Source organism: Myotis nattereri (genome assembly GCF_964212035.1).
Source record: "Myotis nattereri genome assembly, chromosome: 8".
NCBI lineage: Eukaryota > Metazoa > Chordata > Mammalia > Chiroptera > Vespertilionidae > Myotis > Myotis nattereri.
Window position 1 is genome coordinate 17302816 of NC_138083.1, and position 24003 is coordinate 17326818.

The following is a 24003-nucleotide window of genomic DNA, read 5'->3' on the forward strand; positions in this document are numbered from 1 at the left end:
ATTTCCTGGGGATGCGCCCCTGGCTTTCTTCCCCCACATTCCCCACAAATAGCCCGTGTTCTTGCCGAACCAACAGAATTGCAGCCCTCTGTGCCTCTGCACCTTTCCACATGCTGTTCCCTGTGTCTGGTGGGCCCCTTGCCTTTCCTGACGTGGATTTCTACAAGGCCTTGCTTTTCTGCCCCTCCTTGTGCTCCTCCCTCTTCCTGTGAACTCAGCATTCTTCCTTGCCTTTGCCATGGCATAGACTTCTAGAGAACTAGACTTCTCTCCTCAAAGGAAGGCCCTCTGAGCACCAGACTTGGAGGCTGTGATGTGAGCCACCTGCAGTCCCCAGTCCAAGGACCAGCCATAGCATGTGCTCCAAAAGTGACTGCTGAATTGAACTACAAATCCTGCCTTTGGGAGGCTACTTGGCAACTGTTTCTTCTCCTTACCCCTGCAGCATTCAGCAGGTGTGACTCTGGTGATGCAGCCATGGCCCAGGTGTTGTGGGGCAGCCGGTCCCAGTCCTGCAGAGTCCCTGTCTGCCTGCAGGGGTGCCCTGTACCTGGCTTTGCTCTGAGTACTGTCAGCAATGCATACTTTGGCCCATTAATAATAAACGATAAAGATCCCACCAGCCCAGCAGACATGGTGCCAAAATAAAATGACAAGTACTAGGTGGTAATTTGCTTGCATTATTGTTTCTGTTGGTGGGCTTCAAGGAAGGGCATTATGAAAAACACGCAAAAGAGAGACAGACTCATAGACAGAGAATAGGCTGACAGCTGGGGTGGGGGGAGGGTGGGGAGATTGGGGTGGTGGAGAGATTGAGCAAAAAAGAATAGGGGAAAAACTCATGGACATGGACAACAGTGTGGTAACTTTCGGGGGGCAGGGCTGGGGGATGTGAAGGAGGGTATAGGGAGAATAAACAGTGATGGACAGAGGCTTGACTTGGGATGGTGAACAGGCGACACAGTGTGCACACGGTGTGTGTGGAGTTGTGTGCCAGAGACCTGTGTAGTTTTGTTAACCAGTGTCACCCCAATAAATTCAACAAAAGGGGAAGGGGGAGAAAACTGAAAACAAACAATAAACAGCCCAATGGGGGGAGGAAGTATAGGCTATATTCATGTAATATTTTATGTACGAAATCCATCAGATTAATTTCAGTGTCTTCTAGTAAAAGGCCAGTAAAAGCAAAGGCAGGAGAGAGGAGAGCAAGTCTCCTTACAGAAAAATTCCAAAGAATTTATGTCAGTCCCCTGGCCTCAGGAATTGGAGCTCAGTTCTATCCTTATCCCTGGAGTGTGGGCAGGACTTAGTTGTTTGCTTCTGAAGAGTAGAGTGTGGACACAGAGGACATTAATTTTACGGAGCAGAAACCTGGCAGACTCCACCACGGGCTGGTGATGCAGAGTAACAACACCCATGTTGTCACGTGGGTCAGGTGGCCTGCTGCGGAGTGACTTCACCTGCACAGTGTGTCCTTCCTCCTCATACAACAGATGAGAAAGGCAGTGGAGCTCCCACCTGAGATACAGGAGAGCCGGCCACAAGAGCTGATTTCTCAGGTGCATGCTGGCTTGAGCTCGCTAAGTCTATAAAAATGAGGATAATAAGTGGGACCTCTCAAGGCATTAAGGAGATTTAAGTGGATTCTATGCACAAAAGTGCTTCGAATGCCATCAGGAACCACACATGGGTGAGGGGATTATGGGGGCTTTTACTTGTTTCTATTACAAACACACTATGCATGTAATACATACTCTTTAACTGGACAGGAGGCGGGCTGTGAATGTTGGCTTCTGGAAGAAGCCCCTGACTTGCACAATTATCGAGAACCTGAGGCGAGAGGGCGGGGGCTGTGCCTACAGGACTTGGTCCCTGTTGACAGGCTGGAGGAGTGAGGCAAGGCGATGGGTGAGCCCCCTGGACAGTGAGGACTCCTCCATGCGGTGCTCCCCTCACCAAGGCAGCCAATCCAAGCTGTCCTTTTGGCTGGAGTAGAGTACTTCAAAGCCTGAAAGACGTCATGCTTCCATTTCAATCAATGCAGCATTTCAAGTGGCTCGTGCTCTCAATTCCTATGTCAATTCCAGGTAATGGTGGTGTTTCCTGCCACCATAAGCACCAGGAGGTGCTCATCTCTCTTGAGATGGAAGCTTCTATAGTCAGAAAACACTCTCGCACAGATATCTCCATGTGCCTTATTTTGTGACGCCACACCCAATTTCCACCTAGTTGGCAAGGACTCTCTGAGTTACTGGGCTAACAGTTCCCTTGTAGAGAGTACCATGGAATCGGGGGCTCCTGGGCAGAGACTCTTAACTCCAGGTTTACGAGCCACCTTCTTTTAGTTGTGATAATACAACTAACCCAATTTTAGTGCCCTAAAGTAGAAATTATATAACAAACTAGAGGCCCAGTGCACGAAATTTGTCACGGGTAGGGTCCCTAGGCCTGGCCAGCAATCAGGACCGATTGGGGCCTTCAGGCTGCTAGCTGGAGCCTCCTTCCCCAGCTGCTGGCTGGGGCCTCCCTTCATTCCTCGCTGCCCCCTGGTGGTCAGTGCACATCATAGCGAGTGATAGAACTCATGGTCTACTGGTCGAACTCCAGCAGGGACACTTTGCATATTAACTTTATATAGATGATGCCCCACAAGAAAGAGAGGTGGTCTTCTTGATGTGGTCCTCTATTTATTTCAACTAATTTTCAAAAATAATATAGGCATTCTTTTTATAAGCTGCAAGGCCAATCTTTCTCCTTTCTCTCTACCCCTTGTTAACTGTGTAAGGATGTTCAGTTCTTCCTGGCAATATGGTCACATGGATTAGATTAGAAGTCAGATCCGAGGTTTTAATTGCAACTTGGCATTAATATGCCTCTCTGGCTGCATCTCTCAGAATGATTATTTATCTAAAATAGGACAGATAGCTCAAGGGCTTAAATCCAACTGTGGATTAAAAATTAAAAACAAGTCAGAGCCAGACTTACACACACATTTTTTAAAGAGTGATCTGGAGCAAAGTAGTTGTAATTGTTTAACACCTAAGAGATTTCTTCAAACCCCCTTTCTTATTCATTCTATGGTCTCTGGTGTCTAACCACATTTTAGTATTTCTCTATTAATAAAAACATATGTAACCTTTGTGGGGGGGGGGAGGGTCAATGAGGAAAAAGGGGGACATCCGTAAGACTTTCAACAATAAAGTTTTAAACATTTTTAATTTTTTTCTAAATTTTAAAAAATAAAATCGCTTAATAAAAAAATAACACATATGTATATGTAAATTGACACTCCTTTTGAAATAGAAGGGAATTCAATTTAAGAATACTTTTCTTCGCCCTGACTGGTTTGGCTCAGTGGATAAAGCGTCGGCCTGCGGACTGAAGGGTCGCGGGTTCAATTCCAGTCAAGGGCATGTACCTTGGTTGCGGGAACATCCCCAGTAGGGGGTGTGCAGGAGGCAGCTGATCGATGTTTCTCTCTCATCGATGTTTCTAACTCTCTATCCCTCTCCCTTCCTCTCTGTAAAAAAATCAATAAAATATATATATTTTTTAAAAAAAGAATACTTTTCTTCAAATAATTACACATTTTAGTATACAGCAATTAAAGAAAAAATAGCATTGTCTTTTTTTCATTATTGTCTTTTATGAATACAAATAGTTGGCTTTTTTGTATCGTTGATAGTCTGTGGTGGGCAGTTTGAGTGAAATAGAAAATCTGGGATTAGTAAAACTTTTGGAGTTGCAGAAATTTTGTTTTTCTTCAAATAAGACTTGAAAACAGAGGGATTTCCCAAGATTAGCATCAAATAAGAAATAAAAAGTTATTTTGCTTGAATAAAATAAAAACACTAACCACAAAAATGCAACTAGTTTTGCAAAGTGGAGATTTTACCACCAGAAGTTTTGGTTTCCCATTGGTTGAAAAAGGGTGGTATGATGTAAACACTCACCAATGAGAAACACATGTTGGGGTAAGGAGGAATGTCATACCCTGTCTGTAGTTCCCTGGGCGGGACACAGCAATAATGCATATACCTCACTCTGTTGATGAAGTTACTGATCCCAGGGCTGTTGAGTAGGACCCGAAACTGTGTGCACTTTTTGTTAAAGCATCTGTTTGTCCTTCCATGTACCACTTTGGAGAGGGAGGGGTGACTGGAGTGGATAACTGTTCACAGGGAAACATAATACAGGGTGTGGCATACATAGGTTTACAGCTGTTTGTATTATTATCAGTTAATAAAAAATAATACAAGAATAGACTCTGTGTTTTGCATACTCACAACTGTAACTGTAAACCTACTTTGCCCCACCCTGTATATGGCCCTGGAATGAACAGAGAATTGGCTCACCTGGGAACTCACATCTTATCCTCATTGGCTTCATTCTCCAACCAGAAAAGTGAAGCTGATGTCAACCAACTAATATTTATTCAAGAACCTCTAAATAGCAGGGCTTTGGGGTGGAAGTGCTTTAAAGAATCAGCCAAAGAAATTGCAAATTCTCCATGACACAACCATGTAGAATGGCAGGTGTTTTTTCGTTTGTGTTTTAACTCAATAGAACTTACCAGGGGATTTTATTTTCTTCTTTATACTTCTCTGTATTTCCCAATTAATTTTAAGATGTGCATTTACTTTTTAAGTAAGCAAAAGCTAGTTCAAAATAAGTTCTTTTTATGAAACTACATTTTAAATTGAATCTTGGCTCAAATGATTCTCGGTCATGTTTTCTCTTTTTTGTTTACTGAATTTACTGGGGTGACATTGGTTAATAAAATTATATAGGTTTTAGGAGTACAATTCTATAATGCATCATCTGTATATTGTAATGTGTGTTCACCATCCCGTCTCCTTCCATTACCATTTACCCCCCTTTTCACTCTTCTACCACCACACTGTCTCTCTAGTAATCACGATACTATTGTCTGTGTCTATGAGGTGTTATTTTTTCTTAATCCCCTCACCTTTTTCACCCAGCTCCCCAACCTCCTTCCCCTCTGACAACTGTCAGTCTGTTATCTATGCCTGAGTCTGTTTCTATTTTGTTAGTTTATTCTGTTTATTAGGTTCCACATATAAGTGAAATCATATGTTACTTGTCTTTCTCGGATTGGCTTATTTTACTTAGCATAATACTCTCCAGGTCCATCTATGCAGTTGCCAAGGGTAAAATTTCCTTCTCTTTTATTGCCGAGTAGTATTCCATTGTGTAAATGTGCCAGCTTTTGTATCCACTCATGTACTGATGGACACTTGGGCTGCTTTCAAATCTTGGCTATTGTAAATAACGCTGCAATAAACATAGGGGTGAATATATTCCTTCAAATTAGTGTTTTGGGTTTCTTCAGAAGTGAAATTGCTGGGTCATAAGGCAGTTCCATTTTTAATTTTTGAGGTAACTCCATACTGCTTTCCACAGTGGCTGCACCAATCCGCATTCCCAACAGTGCACGAGTGTTCCCCTTTCTCCACATCCTCACCAACACTTGTTGTTTGTTAGCATTTTTTTTTTTTTCATTTTGGAGATTGACTATCATTTTGTACTCACCTAGAAAGTGCTGACCTAAAGGGTTATAATTGGAACATATGGGCAAAGTGGCAATGGGTAAGAGATACTTAGTTTTTTTCCACTGGGTTTTCTCTTTGTAATTGAAGAACCACTCTCTGAAGAAGAGAGATTAGCACTATCTCCATAAACTAAATGCATACACAACTGCATTCATATGGTCATTTTTCACATATGAACGCTGACTCTAATTCTACGTGGGTAGCGAAATGCCTCCTTCAATGTCCTTAATTTCAGGATGGAAATTCTTAAATCCAGGCTTTAAATTTAAATTCTCACTTCCTAGTTCAGAACTATCTCCTTCACGAATTGCGGGAGAAAAGGACAGGACCAGATTTTCCAGAAGTAGAGAACCCTAACTGGCATTCTTCTTTTTTTTCAATCCTCACCAAGGATATGTTTTACTGATTTCAGAGAGCGGGCAAGGCGGGGGGGTGGGGTAGGGCAGTGCTAGTAGACGGGGGGGGGGGGGGGGGGGAGGAGAAACATTGATCGACTGCCTACCAGGAATTGAACCATTAGCCAAGGTATGTGCCCTGACCAGAAATTGAAACAGCAACCTTCCTGTGCAGGGAATGACACTCTGAGTCACACCAACCAACTGAGCCACACTGGCCAGGGCATAACTGGCATTCCTGAAAAGCCTTACAAGCATTAGCAGACACCTGTTCAGAACAAATTTGAGGCTTGGGATTCTAGGGATGGCAATCCAACTGAGTCTATTCAAAGTGACTACTTCCATCCAGGAAGTGAGATGTGGTGAGAATGAGCAGACACCAGAGAGAGAAGACCTGGTTTGAACCCAGGCTCCCCTACTTACCAGTAGTATAACCCTCTGCATGCCACTTTATATATCTTGGCCTCCATTCATAAATATGCAAACCACAAACAATACTTAAACAAATGTGCCAACCTTGACTTGGTTATGAGGCTCAAAGGAGTCAATTTATTAAGCCTGTAGTAAACGAGTGAGCCCTTCATTTATGAATACATCAAAACAGACAACTAGACTAAGTCCAATTTCTTCTCAGTTCTAATAGAGTAGCTTGTGCATGTACGGGATTGGCTTTCTAAAAATTGGGTCACCTCTTTCCCTCCAGTTGGACTTGTAATCAGTTTTTTGGGTTAACCTCTGCTCGGAATACCTTCCTCTTAATTTCAAAAGCCCAGCATATTCACTGTACTTTCAAAACAGAATGATGATTCCTGGGGAAGCAGCAGATGTGAAGTACCTGTTTTAATGCAAAAGCTTTATTTTTTTAAAATATATTTTTATAGATTTCAGAGAGAAAGGGAGAGGGAGAGAGAGAGACAGAAACACCAATGATGAGAATCATTGATTGGCTGCCTTCTGCACGCCCCCTACTGGGGATCGAGCCTGCAACCCAGAATGCAAAAGCTTTAAAAACCAAAACAAATAAACCAATAAAAAAAAAAATCATAGCAAAACTTAAGTTGGTTCCACCCACATCTCCACAGAGCTTTAGTCTGAGTTGCCTCAACAAAGGGTCAGCTTCTATTCCAATTCCCTTAATTTCTCTCTTAATGTAAAATTTTTCTTTAATTTTTAGTTGAGATGTAATTGACATATAACAATGTATTAGTTTTAGGTGTACAATGTACTTTAAATTTTTTTCAATTCCCCTTAATTTCTGATGCGAAAATATGAATGTAGGCAGCAGCAAGGGGGTAAGTTAGAAGAACCTGGGCTTTGAATCTGATAAGGAAGCTCAAATGCTGCACCTGCTAAGGTTACTAGCTGGTGTGGCCTCGGGACCAAGGACTCCAGCTGGCAAAGCCCTGCCTTTCTCTACCCCACAGGGATGGTGCCCATGCCTGCTTCCCGGCTGAGGCCAGGACTCACTGAGATCGTCTGATTAGGCCGCCCGGCTCAAATTAGGGGCTCCATAGATGTCAGCCTCCCTTCTTGTAGAGGACCTGAGATTTTAAATTAAAAGCTGCATATTTCTGAAGTCGCCAAGTGTATATTTATTTTTGGAGAAAATGGGGTCGTGCACTCCAAGAGCGAGTACATCAAAAGGATGCAGGTGCCATTTCCGGTCAGGTCACACACCGAGGCTTCGGGTTCCATCCCCAGTCGAGGCCCATGCAGGAGGCAACCGATCGATGTTCCTCTCTCTCACATCGATGTTGCTCTCTCTTTCTCTCCCTTCCTCTCTCTCTAAAAAACCAATTTGAAAACACACACACACATCCTCAGGTGAGGATTAAAAGGAAACAACAAGCTGGAAGAAGAGCTTCTTGGGACCAGTATGCGGATTGGTGCTTATACTCTCAGCAGGGAAGGGAGGGAAGGCCCTTGTCCCCTCGCGAGCCTCCTCTCTGTAGGCTGGTTGGCTTGGTGATGCCTGCCACATACCTCAGGGCTGACATCAGCGCTGCCTTGCTCTCCCCGTGGGCCGCCTCAGAGGAAGCTTTCTGTGTAGGTTCTGGGTCCTTATTATACTATTACGTCTGAGCAGGTCTCCCCTGAGAAGCAGGATCCAGTGGGATGGGGGGAAGAGGTGGGCTGTGTGGTTATTTTGATTTTCCGTGAAGCCTTTTCCAACTCTGAGACATATCACAAGGGCACATTCCTCCCAGCCTGTCTTCAGCTCTAACCACGCCTCATGGACCCAGGCTCCAACCACAGAAAAACAAACAAGGCTTTGATTCCGTTGTGAGAAAATCAAAGAACTGCTGAAACTCACTCAAAGGGGGGGGGGGGGGGGGGGAGACAGAGAGAGAGAGAGAGAGAGAGAGAGAGAGAGACTACTCCTTACCATATACTGTGTACTACTTTCGACAAACAGCCCCAGTCAGAAAGAAGAAACTTATGTTTAGCTTTCTGAACTGCCTGGAAGAGTTTGAGAGCTATTTTGGCTGTGGCTGCCCAGTGAATGAGGTTTCTGAAATTAGTCTTTTAGAGTCAACCTTCTGAAATTAAAAAAAAAAAAAAAAAAAGCCTTCAACACTCTCACCCTGGAAAAAAAGACTGCCTGCCAAGTTCAAATTTTCCTTGGCCAAAGTAACCACCAATTCAGCCTTTCAATGAGGTTATAAAGAAAGTATTTCCCCTTGACTTCGGAGAAAACACCTTTCATGTGACCTCCAGACTATTACTTATTTTTTAAAGGCACACAAAATAAACTTTTTCCCCCCCTACTCCAAAACGGTGCTTGTCACTGGATTCTGTAAGATCAGAAGTCTTCTGGGGACCAGGGTGACAGGGGTCTTCTGGATGCTGGTCATGTTCTACTTGCTGAGCTGCACACTGTCATCGCTGCGCTTTTCTGAATGTAAGCGATGCCTCAATAAAAAGTCCTTCCCAAACAAAGCAAAACCGAACACCCACTGCCCCCGCCCCCGAAGACAGCAAACATAACTTTCTGTGCGTGCACAGCCTGTAGAGAGCCACTTTCAGAAAACCCTCAGCAGAAATGCCTCACACACACAGCACAACATCAGACGGCAACCAGACGCTCAGAAAGCAAACTTGATCCCCATGCCGAACCATTCTGCAGTTCCCATCAGCAGCTCCCACTTTTCCAGCCTGACTGGTAGCAGCCCTGTGAGGTCTATGTTAAGAAGCTAAGCTGGCATTCAAACTGGGGCGAGGCTGAGTATGCTGATGTTTTGAACTCCCAGAGAAGTCTTCATTCGGGCGAACACAGAATGCACTGTCCTACGAGGTTACTGTATCATCTATGTGCCTCTGCATAAAGGCAAAGTGGGCACTTACCTATTTGGTCTTCGGGGATCAGCGACTCAATGGGGGGGTCCAGCTCCGAGCTCTGAGACAGGTAGTTCTTCACCTGGGTCATGAACTGCCGGATGGTCTGCAGCAAGTCCGTGCTGGACACATGGCACTCCTTGTTCTCCTGCAGAAAGCTCACGTAGTCCTGCACCAGGCAGCCGAAGTAGGTGCACTTGTCCCGGGACAGCTCGGAGATCCTGCGGACCATGCGCTTCTCGGGGGTCATGAAGGAGCTGAACACCCCGCTCATCTTGCGGAGCTGGGACTTGAAGAGCTTGGGCAGCACGAAGGAGCTGTTCCTCTTCTTTTTGGACTTGATGGGGGGGGCCATGGTCTCCTGATCGCTCTCCTCTTCGTAGTCCTCCTCCAGGCTGCTGTTGGTGTCCGCCTCGTAGCCAAACAGAGGCATGCTGCGGTCGAACTCGAGCGAGTCGGAGGAGGAAGTGGAAATGCTCATGTTGCTGAGCCTCTGTCTGCCTCCATGCCACGGGGGCCGTGATTCAGAGCAGGCGGGCTGGGCCCTTGTGCAATCCCCCGGGGCCTCGGCAGGCGGGGCGCCACCTGGGCTGCCAGCTGCGCTGGGCTCCTGCTCCTGCGGCAGCTCCCGAGCCTGGTCCCCGCCAGGCTGGCTGCTGGTCAAGGTCTTTGCGCCGCCTCCCGCCTGCAGAAAAGAAGCCTGCTTCTTCAGCCGGGGTGGAGGGATGGGGGTTGGTTTCGTTCCAAGCAGAGCTACGTTCCCATGTTTGTTATGGTTGACTGTTTCTGGCATGCCCGCCCGGGTTTCAGTCCTGGACAGCTGAGGGCTTGTGTGCAGACTATTAATAGCGGGTGGCGGGGGCCTGGGTGGGGGGGACCGAGGCCTCTCGGTGCCATTCGCGTTGGGAGTCCTTGTGCAGGGCCGCTTCAGGCTGCCACTGAGGTCCTGGCTGTGCACTTTCAAGAAAAGAGGATTAATAAAACACAGGGCTCCGTTGGTCTGGCTGCACTCCAGCTCCGAAGGCGTCCTGGTTTTTATAGAATGCACTCCATTTATAAGGCAGAGCTGGCGGGAGGCGGGACAAACACCGTCTGAGGAGGGAGTCCTATGGGGAGGTGGAGGGTTTGGGGGTTTGTTGTCAGCTGGAGAGCTCCAAAAATCTGAAAGTCATCATCAGTGAACACAAGAATGTAAATACAGTACACGGGGTCATTCCTTCACAAATAAAAAAAAAAGCACAGTTTCATGACAATCACAATGGAAGGGGAAGCACTTTCGTTGGTGTTTTTTTTGTGTGTTTTTGTTTTGTTTCTGTTTTGTGTGCTTTAACTGCATCATTCCCTTACTGGGAGGGTAGAAATGCTGCAGGCCCAGCTGTGGGCTCAGGCAGGCGCCAGGGATTTTCACCTTCAAAGCCCTTGAGAAATGGTTTGGCCAACATACAAAGCCAGCCCAGCCTTCTCCCAGGTGAGGCAAAAAGAACCAGATACAGTGTTGTTTTCTTTTACAGTATAAGCTTAGAAAAGGCCAGAGGGCTCCCTGACTTTACAAAAACCAAGCCACTCTCAAAGCCACAGCACCCTCCCAACTCCCTTCTCCTGGGATGCCCTCCACAGAGGGCGGGCAGTTCCCCTTTAATGGGCAGGAGCGGCAGCTGGGGCCTGAGGGATGTTACACAACCCGCTTGGGGTTTTACGTGTTCAGCATTAAAACCCCAAAAGGAGGAAAAAATATACTCATGGGTCCCATCAGCAAAAACGAGGACAGCAAACTTATGCAAATGCTAAGTCCAAGTTCAACCATTTATCTTTGTGGTTTGCCGACCATCCGCCCCAAAACCTATAACCTCCTCACCCAGAGCTATACATATTCAACACTCTTCGGAGCAGTACATGTTGCCTATTGCCAGTCATACTGCCAGAGTCCCCTTTTCCAGCTGGGTCTGTTTTCCATGCCAATCGAGGAAGGCAGTGCTGTCCGTTGTAATTTCCATCTGGAATAGGTCATTCTCTCTCTCTAGCTCTGCCTTGCTGTGTTTGCTTACAATGTGTTTCTTTATTGTGGGCCCAGAATGGCTGGTCATGGGGTGTGGGGGGAGACTGATATTGGGAGCACTTGCCCTGCCTTGTCTGTGATGGAAACACGCCTGATATGGGGCTTGTGTCACCTGCCTTCTCACATCCTTCCTTCCCCTCCCTCTCGTTCTGTGCTGTCCAACACGACAGCCAACAGTCCGCTATCTATGGCTGTTGAGCATTTGAGAACCAGCAAGTGCCTCAGAGAAACTCAGCTTTCACTTTTATTTAATGTTACTTAATCCAGATTTAAAGACTGATGCTCAATTCAGTTCCTGGAAAACTGTGAAGCAGGCTTGGCATTTGGGTATGTGAATCTACTTTTTCAACCGTAAATTTAAGGAAATCTAAATGCACATCATGTATTTCTGTTGAAAATTTAGTGCCTAAACAGAGATATGCTGGAAGGAGAAGATACATTCTTAGTATGAAAAGAAGAATGTAAAATAGTTCATTAATATTTTAATATTGATTATATGTTGAAATAACATTCCAGATATCTTTCATCAAATAAATTATAAAAATTAATTTCACCTATGTCCTTTAAATTTTCTTTAATGTGGCTACTAGGGAATTAAAAATTACACACTGGCTGGCCTTCTATGTGCTTCTATCGGCCAGTGTGGGTCTTGGTGGAACTGCCCCGACTGTCAGCCAGGGCTAACACAGGCCATGTTTGCCTTTTTCTTTGCAGGGCACTACTGCTGCCCATGACGCTTCAGTCCTTCCGCGCCAGCACAAAGCATACACTGCACGCTGAACCCCGAATCCAGGAGTTATGGGGACAGACGTCACAAGAGAAAACTGAGCCCTGATGCATGTCTTCAAGGGGTCTACAGTCTAGCTGGTTATATTAACTTAAATTCAGGAACTGTTTAAAATGCTAAAGGTGTGTAAAACTCAGTTTGTAGGAGATGGTATAGCTTTTCAGTGGGGACATTTATACAGCTCCTGGTATTTTTTAGCAAGATTCTATTCCCCAATCCTACTACCCAACTGCCCATGGCCAGGCTCAGACACACTGGGCAATTCTTTTGGAGCAATCGGGTTGCAGGACCGAATCTGAATCTACCTCCGGGCTTCTCTATGAATTATGCAGGCTCCCTTGGCAATGACATCGGCTTCAAAACAAATTTATGTTAACAGAAAAATATGCCAAAGGGGCAACACATACATTTTTATTTGCTGGGTCAAATATAGTTTCTTAGGCCTTAGGAATCCCAGCACTTGCCCTTCGGAGTCGCAAGCTTCCATTCAAAGACTATGGCCTGGTTGTTTGTCTGCAGACCGAAGCCCTATGATCTTGAGAATTTTCCCTTCTCATCTAGGAGGGAAAATGTTCTGTAAAAGTTAAACCCACATGAAATCCCCAGGACAGTAGGACAAAGAAGTGAAACTGGGTGAACTGTATGTCCTGACCCACTGTCAACCACTGTCTAGCAGCTCGGTGTTGGGTTTAGGGCCTCCAAGAGGCCGGGGGAGGAGCCAGTGCCGGCCAGAGCAAGGATGCTTGGCGGAGTAAGAGACATGGCCCAGAACACCAGGACCGGAACTGAACAAGAGAGGAAGCGCGGCAGATGTTACTCTAGACGCCTGTGCTGTCAGGAGTTCCATCGATGCCCGATGCCCGTGGTTCCTCTAGAATCAAACCCGTGCACATGAGAGGCGCCGCACTGGGTTTCCCTTTCTGTCAGGCACTGCCTTTCCCCAGCACGATGCCCCAGAAAGGAGAGAAATGACACACTGCAGAATTGTGCATTACAACAGGACACTTAGGATAGCTCAAACGCAAAGACAGTGCGGGGATATGGGGGTTGTTACCCAGACAAACTCAGCACGGGCCTTTGCGGACTGGTGCAACATCTGACTTAGGAAAAGACTCTCAGAAGATGTGATTCAGGAACCTTTTGGACCTGAAGTTTTGCCATGGAGATCGGGATTACTCTTTGATGAATCATCAGCCAGCCCACCATTGACTCTGCTCCATGGAGTCATTTCAAAAGACACCTGGGCCGGGGCCCCCACTTACTTAGTCCCAGCTGGGCTAGTTCTTCAAGCTGAGCCTCAGTCTTGGCTGTTGAAATGGCATAAGGCAACTTCAAGGTAAACGGCAGAACGTCCCTAATTTTTCAGGAGAGAGAATATTTGTAATTACATGTCATGTTTCTATCTCTTACTTTTATTTCCATCCTAGACATATTTTAGCTTAAACTATTTTAAGTGTCCTAAGTAGACATCAAATCATGCCTAATCGGGAAAACTTCTGCCTGTGTTAACACACTCAGGACCAGATTTCCTTCCTGGTTAGTTACAATGTACCTCCGGATAATATCGGAACTGTCGGTGGATCGATCATAGACATAAAACATTCTTACTGATTTCCTAGATGCTCTGAATGTTGGCTCCCAACTCCCAGGGCAGGAATGTGCAATTTGAAACCAACATTTATTGTTCCATTGCATTGCACGTGGCAGATTCTCAATGAATATGGACATAAGAGTTCCTCTGTGTTTTAGGGTAGTGCACATGAACCCCGGGGCATCTTGTTATACTGCATACTCGGACTCGGAAGGTCTGGGTGAGGTTGGAGATTTGGCATTTCTGCCAGACTCCAAGGCCATGTTGCTGTCCTGAGATCACACTTGGAGTAGGAAGACAAATCTACAGGACCTCGTGCAACATCCCGGCCACCACGCAGCATGCGGGCGCCATGTGTAGACCGACACACACTGCACTGCAGCAACGCAGACTCACAGGCCCAACAAGAAAATGCTGAGCTGGCACCAGGGTGCTTCCATGTCCAGGGCACAGCTCTGCCCCTAGAAAACGCATGGACCACGATCTCTTGCTTTCTCAGAAAGGGTAAAGGCAGGCTTAATAAACATATGTTCATTTTCATATATAAGGGGTAGGGCCATGCTCTAAGCATTGGCGAGTTCTTCACAGGGCTCAGCACAACGCCTCACCTATAACAGACAGGGAGAAAGTGTGTTTTGAATAAATGAATGGATGAATGTTCAATACAATGGTGCTATTTTTTTTTTGTGGTGGTATTGAATTTATAGTGAATTCATTAATTCAACAAATGTTTATAGTTGTCTACGATGTGCCAGACCCTGTTCCAGGTGGTGGGGAAAAAAACAGACAAAAGTCCCCACCTGCACGGAGCTTCATTTAAGTGGACACCAACAGGCAATAAACAATTATGCAATTGATAGAATCTACAAGAAGGGGACGTGTGCCCTGGATAAAAATAAAGTGCAAAAGGGGCATAATAAAGAGTGTTCACGTGTGAGAGTTGGCCAGGGACAGCCCCAGGAGAGGATAGCGTTTGATTGAGCATCTAAAGGTGGCCAGGGAGTAAACGTGAGGAAAAGAACTCTCCAGGCAGAGGGAGCAGCAGGAGCAGAGGCCCTAGGGTGGGAGAGGGTGTGGCATGTGTGGAGAACAGCCAGGGGCCATCGCGGCTGGGGTGGAGTGAGGGACAAAACTTGGTGCTTCTGCTTGTGTTCTGTCTATACAAGATGCCCTGAAAATTTCCATTGAAGAGAATAACTATACAAAAAAAACCTTGTTGTCTACTCTAAGATTAGGCAACATTCTTGGCTGCATCGGATTAAATCCGGATGACTGAGAACTTTGGAACCCTTGAAGCTGCTGACAATGAATAACAAATTAGAAAGGTCAATGAGAAGAGCCAAACATAAATAAATGTACTAGTGTCACGAGGGCTCTAACACACTGCTAATAAAAATGCTAGGAGTCGGGCAGGCTAGACGGGGTCAATGCGGGAAACAGGGAACATATGTAATACTTTCAACAATGAAGATTTTTTTAAAAAAATGCTACAAGTTGGCAGTCAGGAGGCTCCTGTTTCCTGGGGTGTCTAGCCTGGGTCACCTCTTGCTTCCAGAAGACCCTTTCACCTGCCCCCAGATGCTGTGAGCACCTCCTTCTACTTGTCACCTTGCATCTGTTCCAGAGGAAGCAGGTGGAGCCTCAGGGATGGCAGCATCTCTAATAGCTGCTGCCTGACCCCGGGAGACACATGACCCTGGTTATAATCTTCCACGAAGATCAGTGGGAACCAGGACTTTGTAACGCCTAAGAGCCACGCGAATATATGTTTTTATGGCTGTACCAACTTCGTATCTACAATTTGGGGGAGAAAAGCTACATATAACACAATCAACCTATGTTTATTTTAAGCTTTTACCTTGCCCAATGCAGTACCTTGAGCTTAAATATCACATGACTGTTTTTGTTTTTTCTTAATGACACAGATGACAGGAAACAACATCTGCCATTTGCTAATGGGTGGTTTTAGGCCTTGATCTACTAGAAAATTAGATGTTGTACATGAGTCTTCTCCCACTGTGCCAGCCAGGCCCAGCACAGACAGCATCTCCTCCAAGCACACAAGCACATGCTCACAGATGCTCTCTCTCTCTCTCTCTCTCTCTCTCTCTCTCTCTCTCTCTCACACACACACACACACACACACACACACACACACACACACACACGGGCACTTCCTTCTCACCTACACACTGTTAAGTAAAGGGGCCCTGATTCTAAAACTTGCATAACAGATCAAATAAAGCCATCTTAGGTATAAACATTTCACCTAAGAGTTTTTTTATTTTATTTTAACTTTGCTCTATACATGTTGTATTTCTAAAGGGGAGAACACTAACTTCATTGACCACCTACTATTGCACTGCACCCAGCACCTTACCTCATGGGGGGCCCATACACACCCTGGGAGGAAAGTTACATGTCCCTCTTTCCATAGGTCAGGAACATAGGATAACGTAGATGAATAGGTCCCTACACCCACTCACAGAGCTGATGTGGGATGAAGTGTGGGACCCCAAGCCTGTGGATCTGTGCTGGCTAGTGGGAAAATATGGGCTTTGGTATCAACGCAGGACTGAGTTCAAATCCATTACTTGCTCCTGGTTAATTGAATGTGGGCAAGTCTCTCACTCTCGCCAACCCACAGTCTTCATGATCCTAATTTCAGGGTTTCGATGAGAATTAGAGCTAATGTGTGAATGCTGCCTAGCACAGATACAGAAAGCCCCTGAAATGACAATGACATTTAATAATTAATCATGGTAATTATTTCCTCTAACCTCTTGCTACTCAAAGTGCAGGTTAGGACCAGTGGCATGGGCCTCATCTCCTGGGCACTCGTTGGAAATGGACGCTCAGGCGCTGCCACAGACCCCCGCAGTTGGAGTCTACATTCTAAGAAGCTTCCCGGTGGTTCTGGCAGAAGTTTGCCAGGCAGTGCCCTACACTTCACTGATGACACCAACCGACAGTGAGCTACTAGGCACCGATGGCCAACCTGTGCACTGCCATTTGTATTCTCAGCTATACTTTTCAATGCCCTCCCGCTGTGGCAAATCACATGCCTACTGATCCGTGAATTCTCTCGTCTAGTGCATACGTGCATATATGCTCTGAATGCCAGAGCTGACAGTCCAGCCACCTTCTCTCCCTGAATATATTCAGGTACTAACAACCAACTAGGGCAGTGGTCGGCAAACTCATTAGTCAACAGAGCCAAATATCAACAGTACAACGATTGAAATTTCTTTTGAGAGCCAAATTTTTTAAATTTTAACTATATAGGTAGGTACACTGTTATTAACTTAATTAGGGTACTCCTAAGGCTTACGAAGAGCCACACTCAAGGGGCCAAAGAGCCACATGTGCCTCGCGAGCCACAGTTTGCCGACCACAGAACTAGGACATTTCAAAAATATTTTGGTAAGATGGGATCAAATCAATTAAGAACACAGATGTAAGTAAATGAGTAACATGATGGAAAGGAGAAACAAAAACATCAAGAACCTTTGCATCTTGAAATAAATAGGAAAATGAATCGCAGGTCTCCCTCGTCACAAAATGTCAACGCTGGGATTTTTCTGTAAGCATCTTATTATATTTGTTCCCATCATGCTTTGCAGTTTATAAAAGGCTTTTGCATTCTCCTTCAATCATGGAACAGCCTGGGACAGCAGGCATTCCAGTCTATTATGACATCGAGGGGAGAGATGGTATCTTTTGTGTGCTGCTGCCCGATGCTGGTTTATAGGTGTAACCATGTTTCACAACAATAGCACAGTCACCAACAAGCAAACTATGAAGAGTAACTACTGGCCAACTTCACCTCTAACTGGCATGTTAGTGTTGAAAATCACTCCCAGGGCCTGGTCAGCCTCCAGCCAGACCAGGTGTGGTCCCCTGGGGACGGTGGAGGCTCCTGAGCCAGCTCCCGTCTTGGGGCAGCAAATGTCCTCACACAGGCCAGGGGCTCCTGCCCACACCTTGGCAGGTTTCGCCCCCTGGGACACTCACAGGGCTCTGGTCCAATTTTAGGTGAAGCCCCTTGTTTCTCCCTGCTGGGAAGCAGCACAGGGTCCCCCTCCAAAAGGGTCTCCCCATCTTCAGGCCATCGATTGTGTGGGTTCCCCTGGCCTGGTGACCTCCAGGAGCAAAGAGTTTAGTACCTGCCCCTGAAAGGCCTAGTCCAACCAGTAAAAGGAGCATCTAACTCAGTCCTGGAGAAATAGCCTGATCCTCAAATTCACATAAAATAAGCCAATCCCAAGTAAGCTTCTCGGCCTCAGAGAGGCTGTGAGAAGTGATCTTTGAAAACCACCATGAATAGCGCATGCCCGTCACCACTCTTCCAACTGCGACAGACACAGAAAAGCACAGGAGGCCAACTGAGCTCAGAGGGGCAATCATCGCTGCAGATAAAGAGCTAGGGTCCTATATTGCTGAAAAAACACTTGATGTGAACAACTGTTATGGCTAGAAAGAAAAGAAAAAAAAAAGGTCTTGCACAACTCCCACCCTCCTGACACTTGCTAACCTCGTGGTGTTTGGCTTAACTTCATGTCGACTGAGACAGTCGCTTTAATGAGGAAAAGGCCATGAGCACCCAGTGGCCCTGAGGGATGGTGACACACAATGTGTAGGCTGGGTTAAGGAACCCACGTTTTTAGAATGAACTGCACTCCTTGAAGGGTTTTCGGGAAATTTATCAAGGATCTTTCAATGTTACCGGTTGGCATCACTGGTCCCTTTCTCTCTGTGTGTGCATGTGTGCGTATGTATGCATGTGCGTGTATATGAATGTTTGTGTTTCCCCTGCTTGACGGGTCTCCGTAAAAGGAGCCATGGGAGCAGCGTGAGAACATAATCGTACTAATGAATGAGATCCTACATTTGGAGGGGCCAGAGCAATCATTTTGATCTGAAGCCTGGCACAGTGGGCTTGGCGACCATTTTATTTCCGTGGCTAATCCTTCCCGTGACATCTAATCGGTGTACACCTGAGAGATCCCTCTACCCAGTTATATTGCATCCCCAGCAGGTGTTGAAAATTATAAGAGAAGAGGCCTTACCTGCTGATGCAGTAGAAAGCAATGAGCCGGAATAAATCCGCAAAGCTGATTCCTGAGCCTTCCAGAGAAAAGGCTGGAAAAGAGAGATTTGGGAAACCAGCTGAGTGTCCCTGAGCACGTTCTGGGAAAGAAAGGCCGGCCTGCACTGTTGCCTGCTGCGAGTACGGGACCATCCCAGCGCCCAGCGCTCTCAGACAACTACTGTGCGGCTTATCAGAACCAGCTGTGAGGAGGGTGCACGCCAGCCGGAAACAGGCCAGTGCGGAATGGATGGTCGGGAAACGCAGTCCCTGACTCACTCGGAGCACAGGCTCCAATCCTGGTAAACAGACCGGCACACACTCCAATTGCACAACTATGCCTCCCCACCCCCTGCCTCTTTTTTAAGTTCAGAATACAAAGTTGGGCAGGGGTCAAGGGGCCAGTCTGGCTGGAGAGAGAGGCCATCGGCATATGACAGGGCTTGGGGAACACCATGGCCCCCACTGCCCTTGGCCCTCCTGAGATGGACCTCCTGGGTTACATACGGCTTTAGCAAAACGGGCCACTTCTGGTAAAGACCACGGCAGAAGGAGCACAAAGCTTGGAGGACGACACAAGCTCTCCATGAGTCAGCTTTTGTTTGAATTCAGTATGAAAAATTCTAAAACCCATCTACATAGAGTGGCCCCACCCCCACCACTGCCACTACCAAGTGCACAAGTTTCCGAACGGAAAAGAGACGTCTGGCAAGATAGTGGGTCATCTGTACGTCTTCCGAAGGATGGAACAGCCTGTGGTTGGACTTCAAATGTTCATGGATTTGCCAACCACTCCTCACACCATGTTGGCTGGGGTACCACTCATGCAGTCATTCTTCCCAAAACATTCCAGACATTTAGGTTTGGGAAGATTTCTCATTTCCTCAATCAAATGAGTTTTTCTTCCTTTTATAACACACCATATCCTCATTTATTTTGCCTATCATTTGCTTGTGTTGTATTATTTTGCTTATTTAGCATTTCTGTGGCAGCCAAAACACACCTACGCCTCCACACATATACCACAACAGAGAGACCCACAGAAACACACACTCTCACCACAACTTAGTGAGTGAAATAAGAGGAAACCATTTGGGGTAGGTTAACATTGTTGAGCCTTGGTTTCCTCATCTATAAAGTGGACAACAGTAGTGCTTTCATTGTCTTCCAGCAGGGTAGCAGTGGGAACTGAAATTTTAAAAAAACGGAGTAATTTATGTGAAAACAATCTATACAAAAATAAGGTGGTATTTATTGTTCAACCACATTTTCTAAATGTTATGACAAAACAAGTATCTCTTTTTATAAGCCGTTCCTCTTCCAATTCACCTCAATTCCAGGAGAAAATAGGGCCTGGGAAGGGGCGATCACAGCGGGACCAAGGCCTGTGGTCACTAGTTATGGCACCTTAATGTTTGGTGCATAAATAGCTCTTTCAACCACTTTAAGTCCCCTGGAAAGGAATAAGGAAGTGACAGAGGTTTTGACAAAAGAGGGAGGAAAACATTTTAGCTGGGAGGGACCTCAGATGAACATCAAGAAAGCCACTAAAGGGGTTTCCAGACTAACTTACCATGGTTAACCTTAGATATTAGAAGATATTTAAAAACAAGTTCTTGGCTGGCAGACTTCCAAAAGCCAGTTCAGCATTGCCTTTGCACCTAGTATTTAATTCATTATCTTTAAAATGGTAGGTTTGAAATCTATCTTCTGATCAACTCCTCATGTAAATAAACTATGAATCATTCACCAGGTTTCACGACCGCTCCTGTTGCCTGCACGTGGCAGCTGTTCCCTGGCACCAGTGACCTCGGGAGACCTGGAGGAAAAACATTGCAGGGCCTTGCTGAACTTGAGGCCGATCACACAGAGGTGGGGAGGTTTCGTTTCTGCTGCAAATGTCTCCTCCAGACTCAGGGAAAAGCCACTGGCTTAGTGAGACGATGAAGGCCGGTCTGAGGAGAGTCCCATACCTGCCCTTAAACTGACTGTGATACCTTCAGGTTCTTCCGATGCAGACACTTGGGTCAAAACTGAGAAGTGAGAATCCTGGTCTCAGCCTCGCTACTGAGACAGCCCACAGGCTTCCCCACGTGCTCCTCCTGCCTTCACACTTCAGCCTGCTGACCTGCGATTTCAATGCAGCCTTTCCCTTTGGGGTGCAGACCTCTCTTCCCCTCCTTCTTGGAGGCTGGCAGCACCTGAGAACTATATGTTTCCTTTTAAATGTGAAACTTGGCCCCCCGATACGTCACATTTCCAGGGACCATGGAAGAAATACCAATGCTACTGAACACCTCTCCCCCCACAAAACGTAGTTAATTTTTCCAAAGGGATGGATCCTGCCTCTGATTAGCTGCATTTCCCAGAAACGTGAACAGCGATGGCCTGGAGGGAAATGTCTGCTCAAGGGGTTATTCACAAAGATGTGCAGACACATGTTTCAGTATTTGATCCTATAAACAGACAGCCTGCCCCGAAGCTTAGTCATCAGCAAACCTGGGCACCAAATCCACGCTGCACTTAACCGGGAAGCGGGTGAGGAAGCCAAACTCTACTGAGCCTCTGCCATATGCCAAGCAGTAGGCTGCACACTTTGCACACAGGTTGTTAAACTGAACTGTTAACAACTCTGAGGTTACCATCAGCCCACTATACAGATGAGAAAACTGAGGTTCCTGGGGTACCTTACCCACCCAGTCATTCAGTGAACCAACGGCAATGCCAGGACTCAGACCCGTGCCTGTCTGTCTCAAAGCACAGGCTCTTCCCACTTGCTTGAGAGGCCTGAGGGCCTCCTGTCAACCAGGACCCAACCACCCAGTGGCCACTTACTGTATGTGCTTTCCTTTATGGCAAATTCCTTGAGTGGGGCTCCAAGTTCACAGGGCAGGCGAAGGGAGAGGACTTTCTTCTGCATTTTGGTGGATTTACGAACCAGGAAAATCTAGGAGGAAAAAAAAATTCAGGCTTAGGAAACATCTAGAAGGTTGGAACCTGGGCATATGATTTTCCATACCTCCAACAAATAGAGTCCCCCTTTGTAGCTTAACTGCAAGGCTCAATGCAGGACACGCTGTTCCCTAAGAAAGGTGGGATCAGCAGCAAGCATGCCATAGGTTATGAAGCATTCCTTGATAACTGATTTCCATAAAATTCCTTAGTAGCTGACTTCCACAGAATTCCACTCTCCCTTCGACAGAACCTTCCCCAGAACCTTCCCCAGGAGGTAAGAGCTCCCTTACTCTGCAGAAGCATTTTCAGTTTGGTGATTGTTTTCGTGTGACACATTCTCTGGCGTGGCCTTCTATGGGTGTCTTGGTTGATGAAACCTAGATTCTAAACACAGGCAACATGGCAACAATATGGGTGATGAACTGGGAATTCAATGACTAATTTGGCTCATGGGTATATTTGTGATAGAGATGTGAATGTGTTGTTAACAATGAAAAGACAGGAGTTTTTATGTGTTTGTTTTTTTCACATTAAAATCTGAATTTTTAGCTTCTCTTGGAAAATGCGATGACCTGGCAAGACCAGGCATGGCAACAATCCACTGGAGCCCAACTATGATGGCTCCATGGGAAGGTGGGTAGGTGTGCTCTGAAGTTCATCACGGCCAACACCAAGGCTTGTGGTCCATTGACTCCTGACTCACTTCACTCTCGATAGCTCCCTCAGGTCCTAATGTCTTCAGACACGTGCTTTAAGCTTTCCGGCCTCCGTCACTGCAGAGGCAAGTATGCCATCAACTCCTTTCCAGGCTGTGCTCTGCATCATTCACAATCGAGAGGACGGGGTCCGTTCCCCTACCGTTCTTTATATTTTCCACCGAATCTTCACTGCGGTCTGTATGTCCAGTCAATAGCTCCTAAGAAACATTTTTGGGGGTGGGGTTGCAGGGGAAGTTATGGGAATGGGGTGTTTGGTAAGGAGTGAAATAGTTCTCCCTTCCCTTCTAGCATCCACGAGGAGGTAGCCGTGGAATTTATCTAGAAGACAGTTCTGGGAGTCCAGGTCTTTAGGACACTCTAAAATGAAGCAGATGTTTCCTAAATACTATCCCGATGGGTAAAAGCCCAAAGCACTGTGAGAGGCACCTGTTGGTGAGTGGAAAAGAAGTCATATTCCCTTATGCAGGTGGGGATCTCTTTGAGCCTTGGAGGTAGGGACAGCACAACCTCTAGGCCGATTTCCTGAGTCTCTGTAACCTGAGATCAGGGGTCAGTGAAGTATGGCCAGCAGACCAAATCGACCTTGCCACCTGTTCTTAGGAACAAAGTTTTACTGAATCGGACATGCTCAGTCATTTAAATATTGTCTAAGGCTGCGTCTGCACTACGAGACGGACTTGAGTGGTTGTGACAGAGACTGTATGGCCCACAAAGCCAAAAATACTTACACTCTGGCCCTTTACAGAAACAGTCTACAGTTGCCCATCTTCAACTGAACATTAACCAAGGATGATGGGCATCCCAAGAACCCATGCCACCATGGCTAGCCTTTCAAACCTCCCTCTTGCACCTGCTTCTCAGCATTCTAGCTTCTTCCAGCGCGTCTGGCCTCTCCTGATCCATGTTGCTCCTGCCTTCAGCCTGCCCTCAGCCTGCCCATCTCATCAGGCGGGCCCTGGCCAGGGACCAAGTAGGTGGCTAGAGACAACATCCTGCCTGACTTGCTCCCCACAAGGTCTCAGCAGGAATGGACGTGCCTGACTCCAGAAGGGGACTTGCTACTTAGCAACAGGGCCACCGCCTTCTTTAAGAATTTTGGCAGAAATGCAGGAGCAGACAACACAACCTTCAACAAGTGGGGGCCTCACGGGGGGGGGGGGGTCTTGATCATACAGACCAAAACCAGAGGCAACAACCCAGGGTGCTGGCCAAGGAATTCTCTGCAAAGATGATCAAATGCCGCGCCTGACATCCTGAGCATGTTCCAACAGAGTTCTTAGCCCTGTCTGCCTTCTGTCAGATGAGAAACAAAGACTCACTTATAAATCAAAAAGTGGTAACAGGCAGGCTCTGGCTGAAAGGAAATGCAAAAGTTTATTTTCCTGCCCAATTGTTACATTCCTCAGCCAGTTACTGATGGAATTTTATCCTTGCCTTTCCCCATACTTCTGAATGTCTACCTCTTGCCAGGTGTTGCTTCAAGTCTTACTTTATCTAGGATT

The 24003-nt window shown here is 46.4% G+C and overlaps 1 protein-coding gene across 1 annotated transcript in view; it reads right to left on the reverse strand.

Moving 5' to 3' along the window:
* RIN2 (Ras and Rab interactor 2) overlaps positions 1-24003 on the reverse strand; it is a 65792-nt gene that overhangs the window by 19447 nt on the left and 22342 nt on the right. The window contains exons 3-6 of the mRNA XM_081097216.1: positions 21663-21774; positions 18808-18880; positions 13410-13501; positions 9314-10465 (exon numbers count right to left, since the gene is read on the reverse strand). Coding sequence (XP_080953342.1) covers positions 9314-10465; positions 13410-13501; positions 18808-18880; positions 21663-21774 — 1429 coding nt within the window. The remainder of the gene's footprint in view (positions 1-9313; positions 10466-13409; positions 13502-18807; positions 18881-21662; positions 21775-24003) is intronic.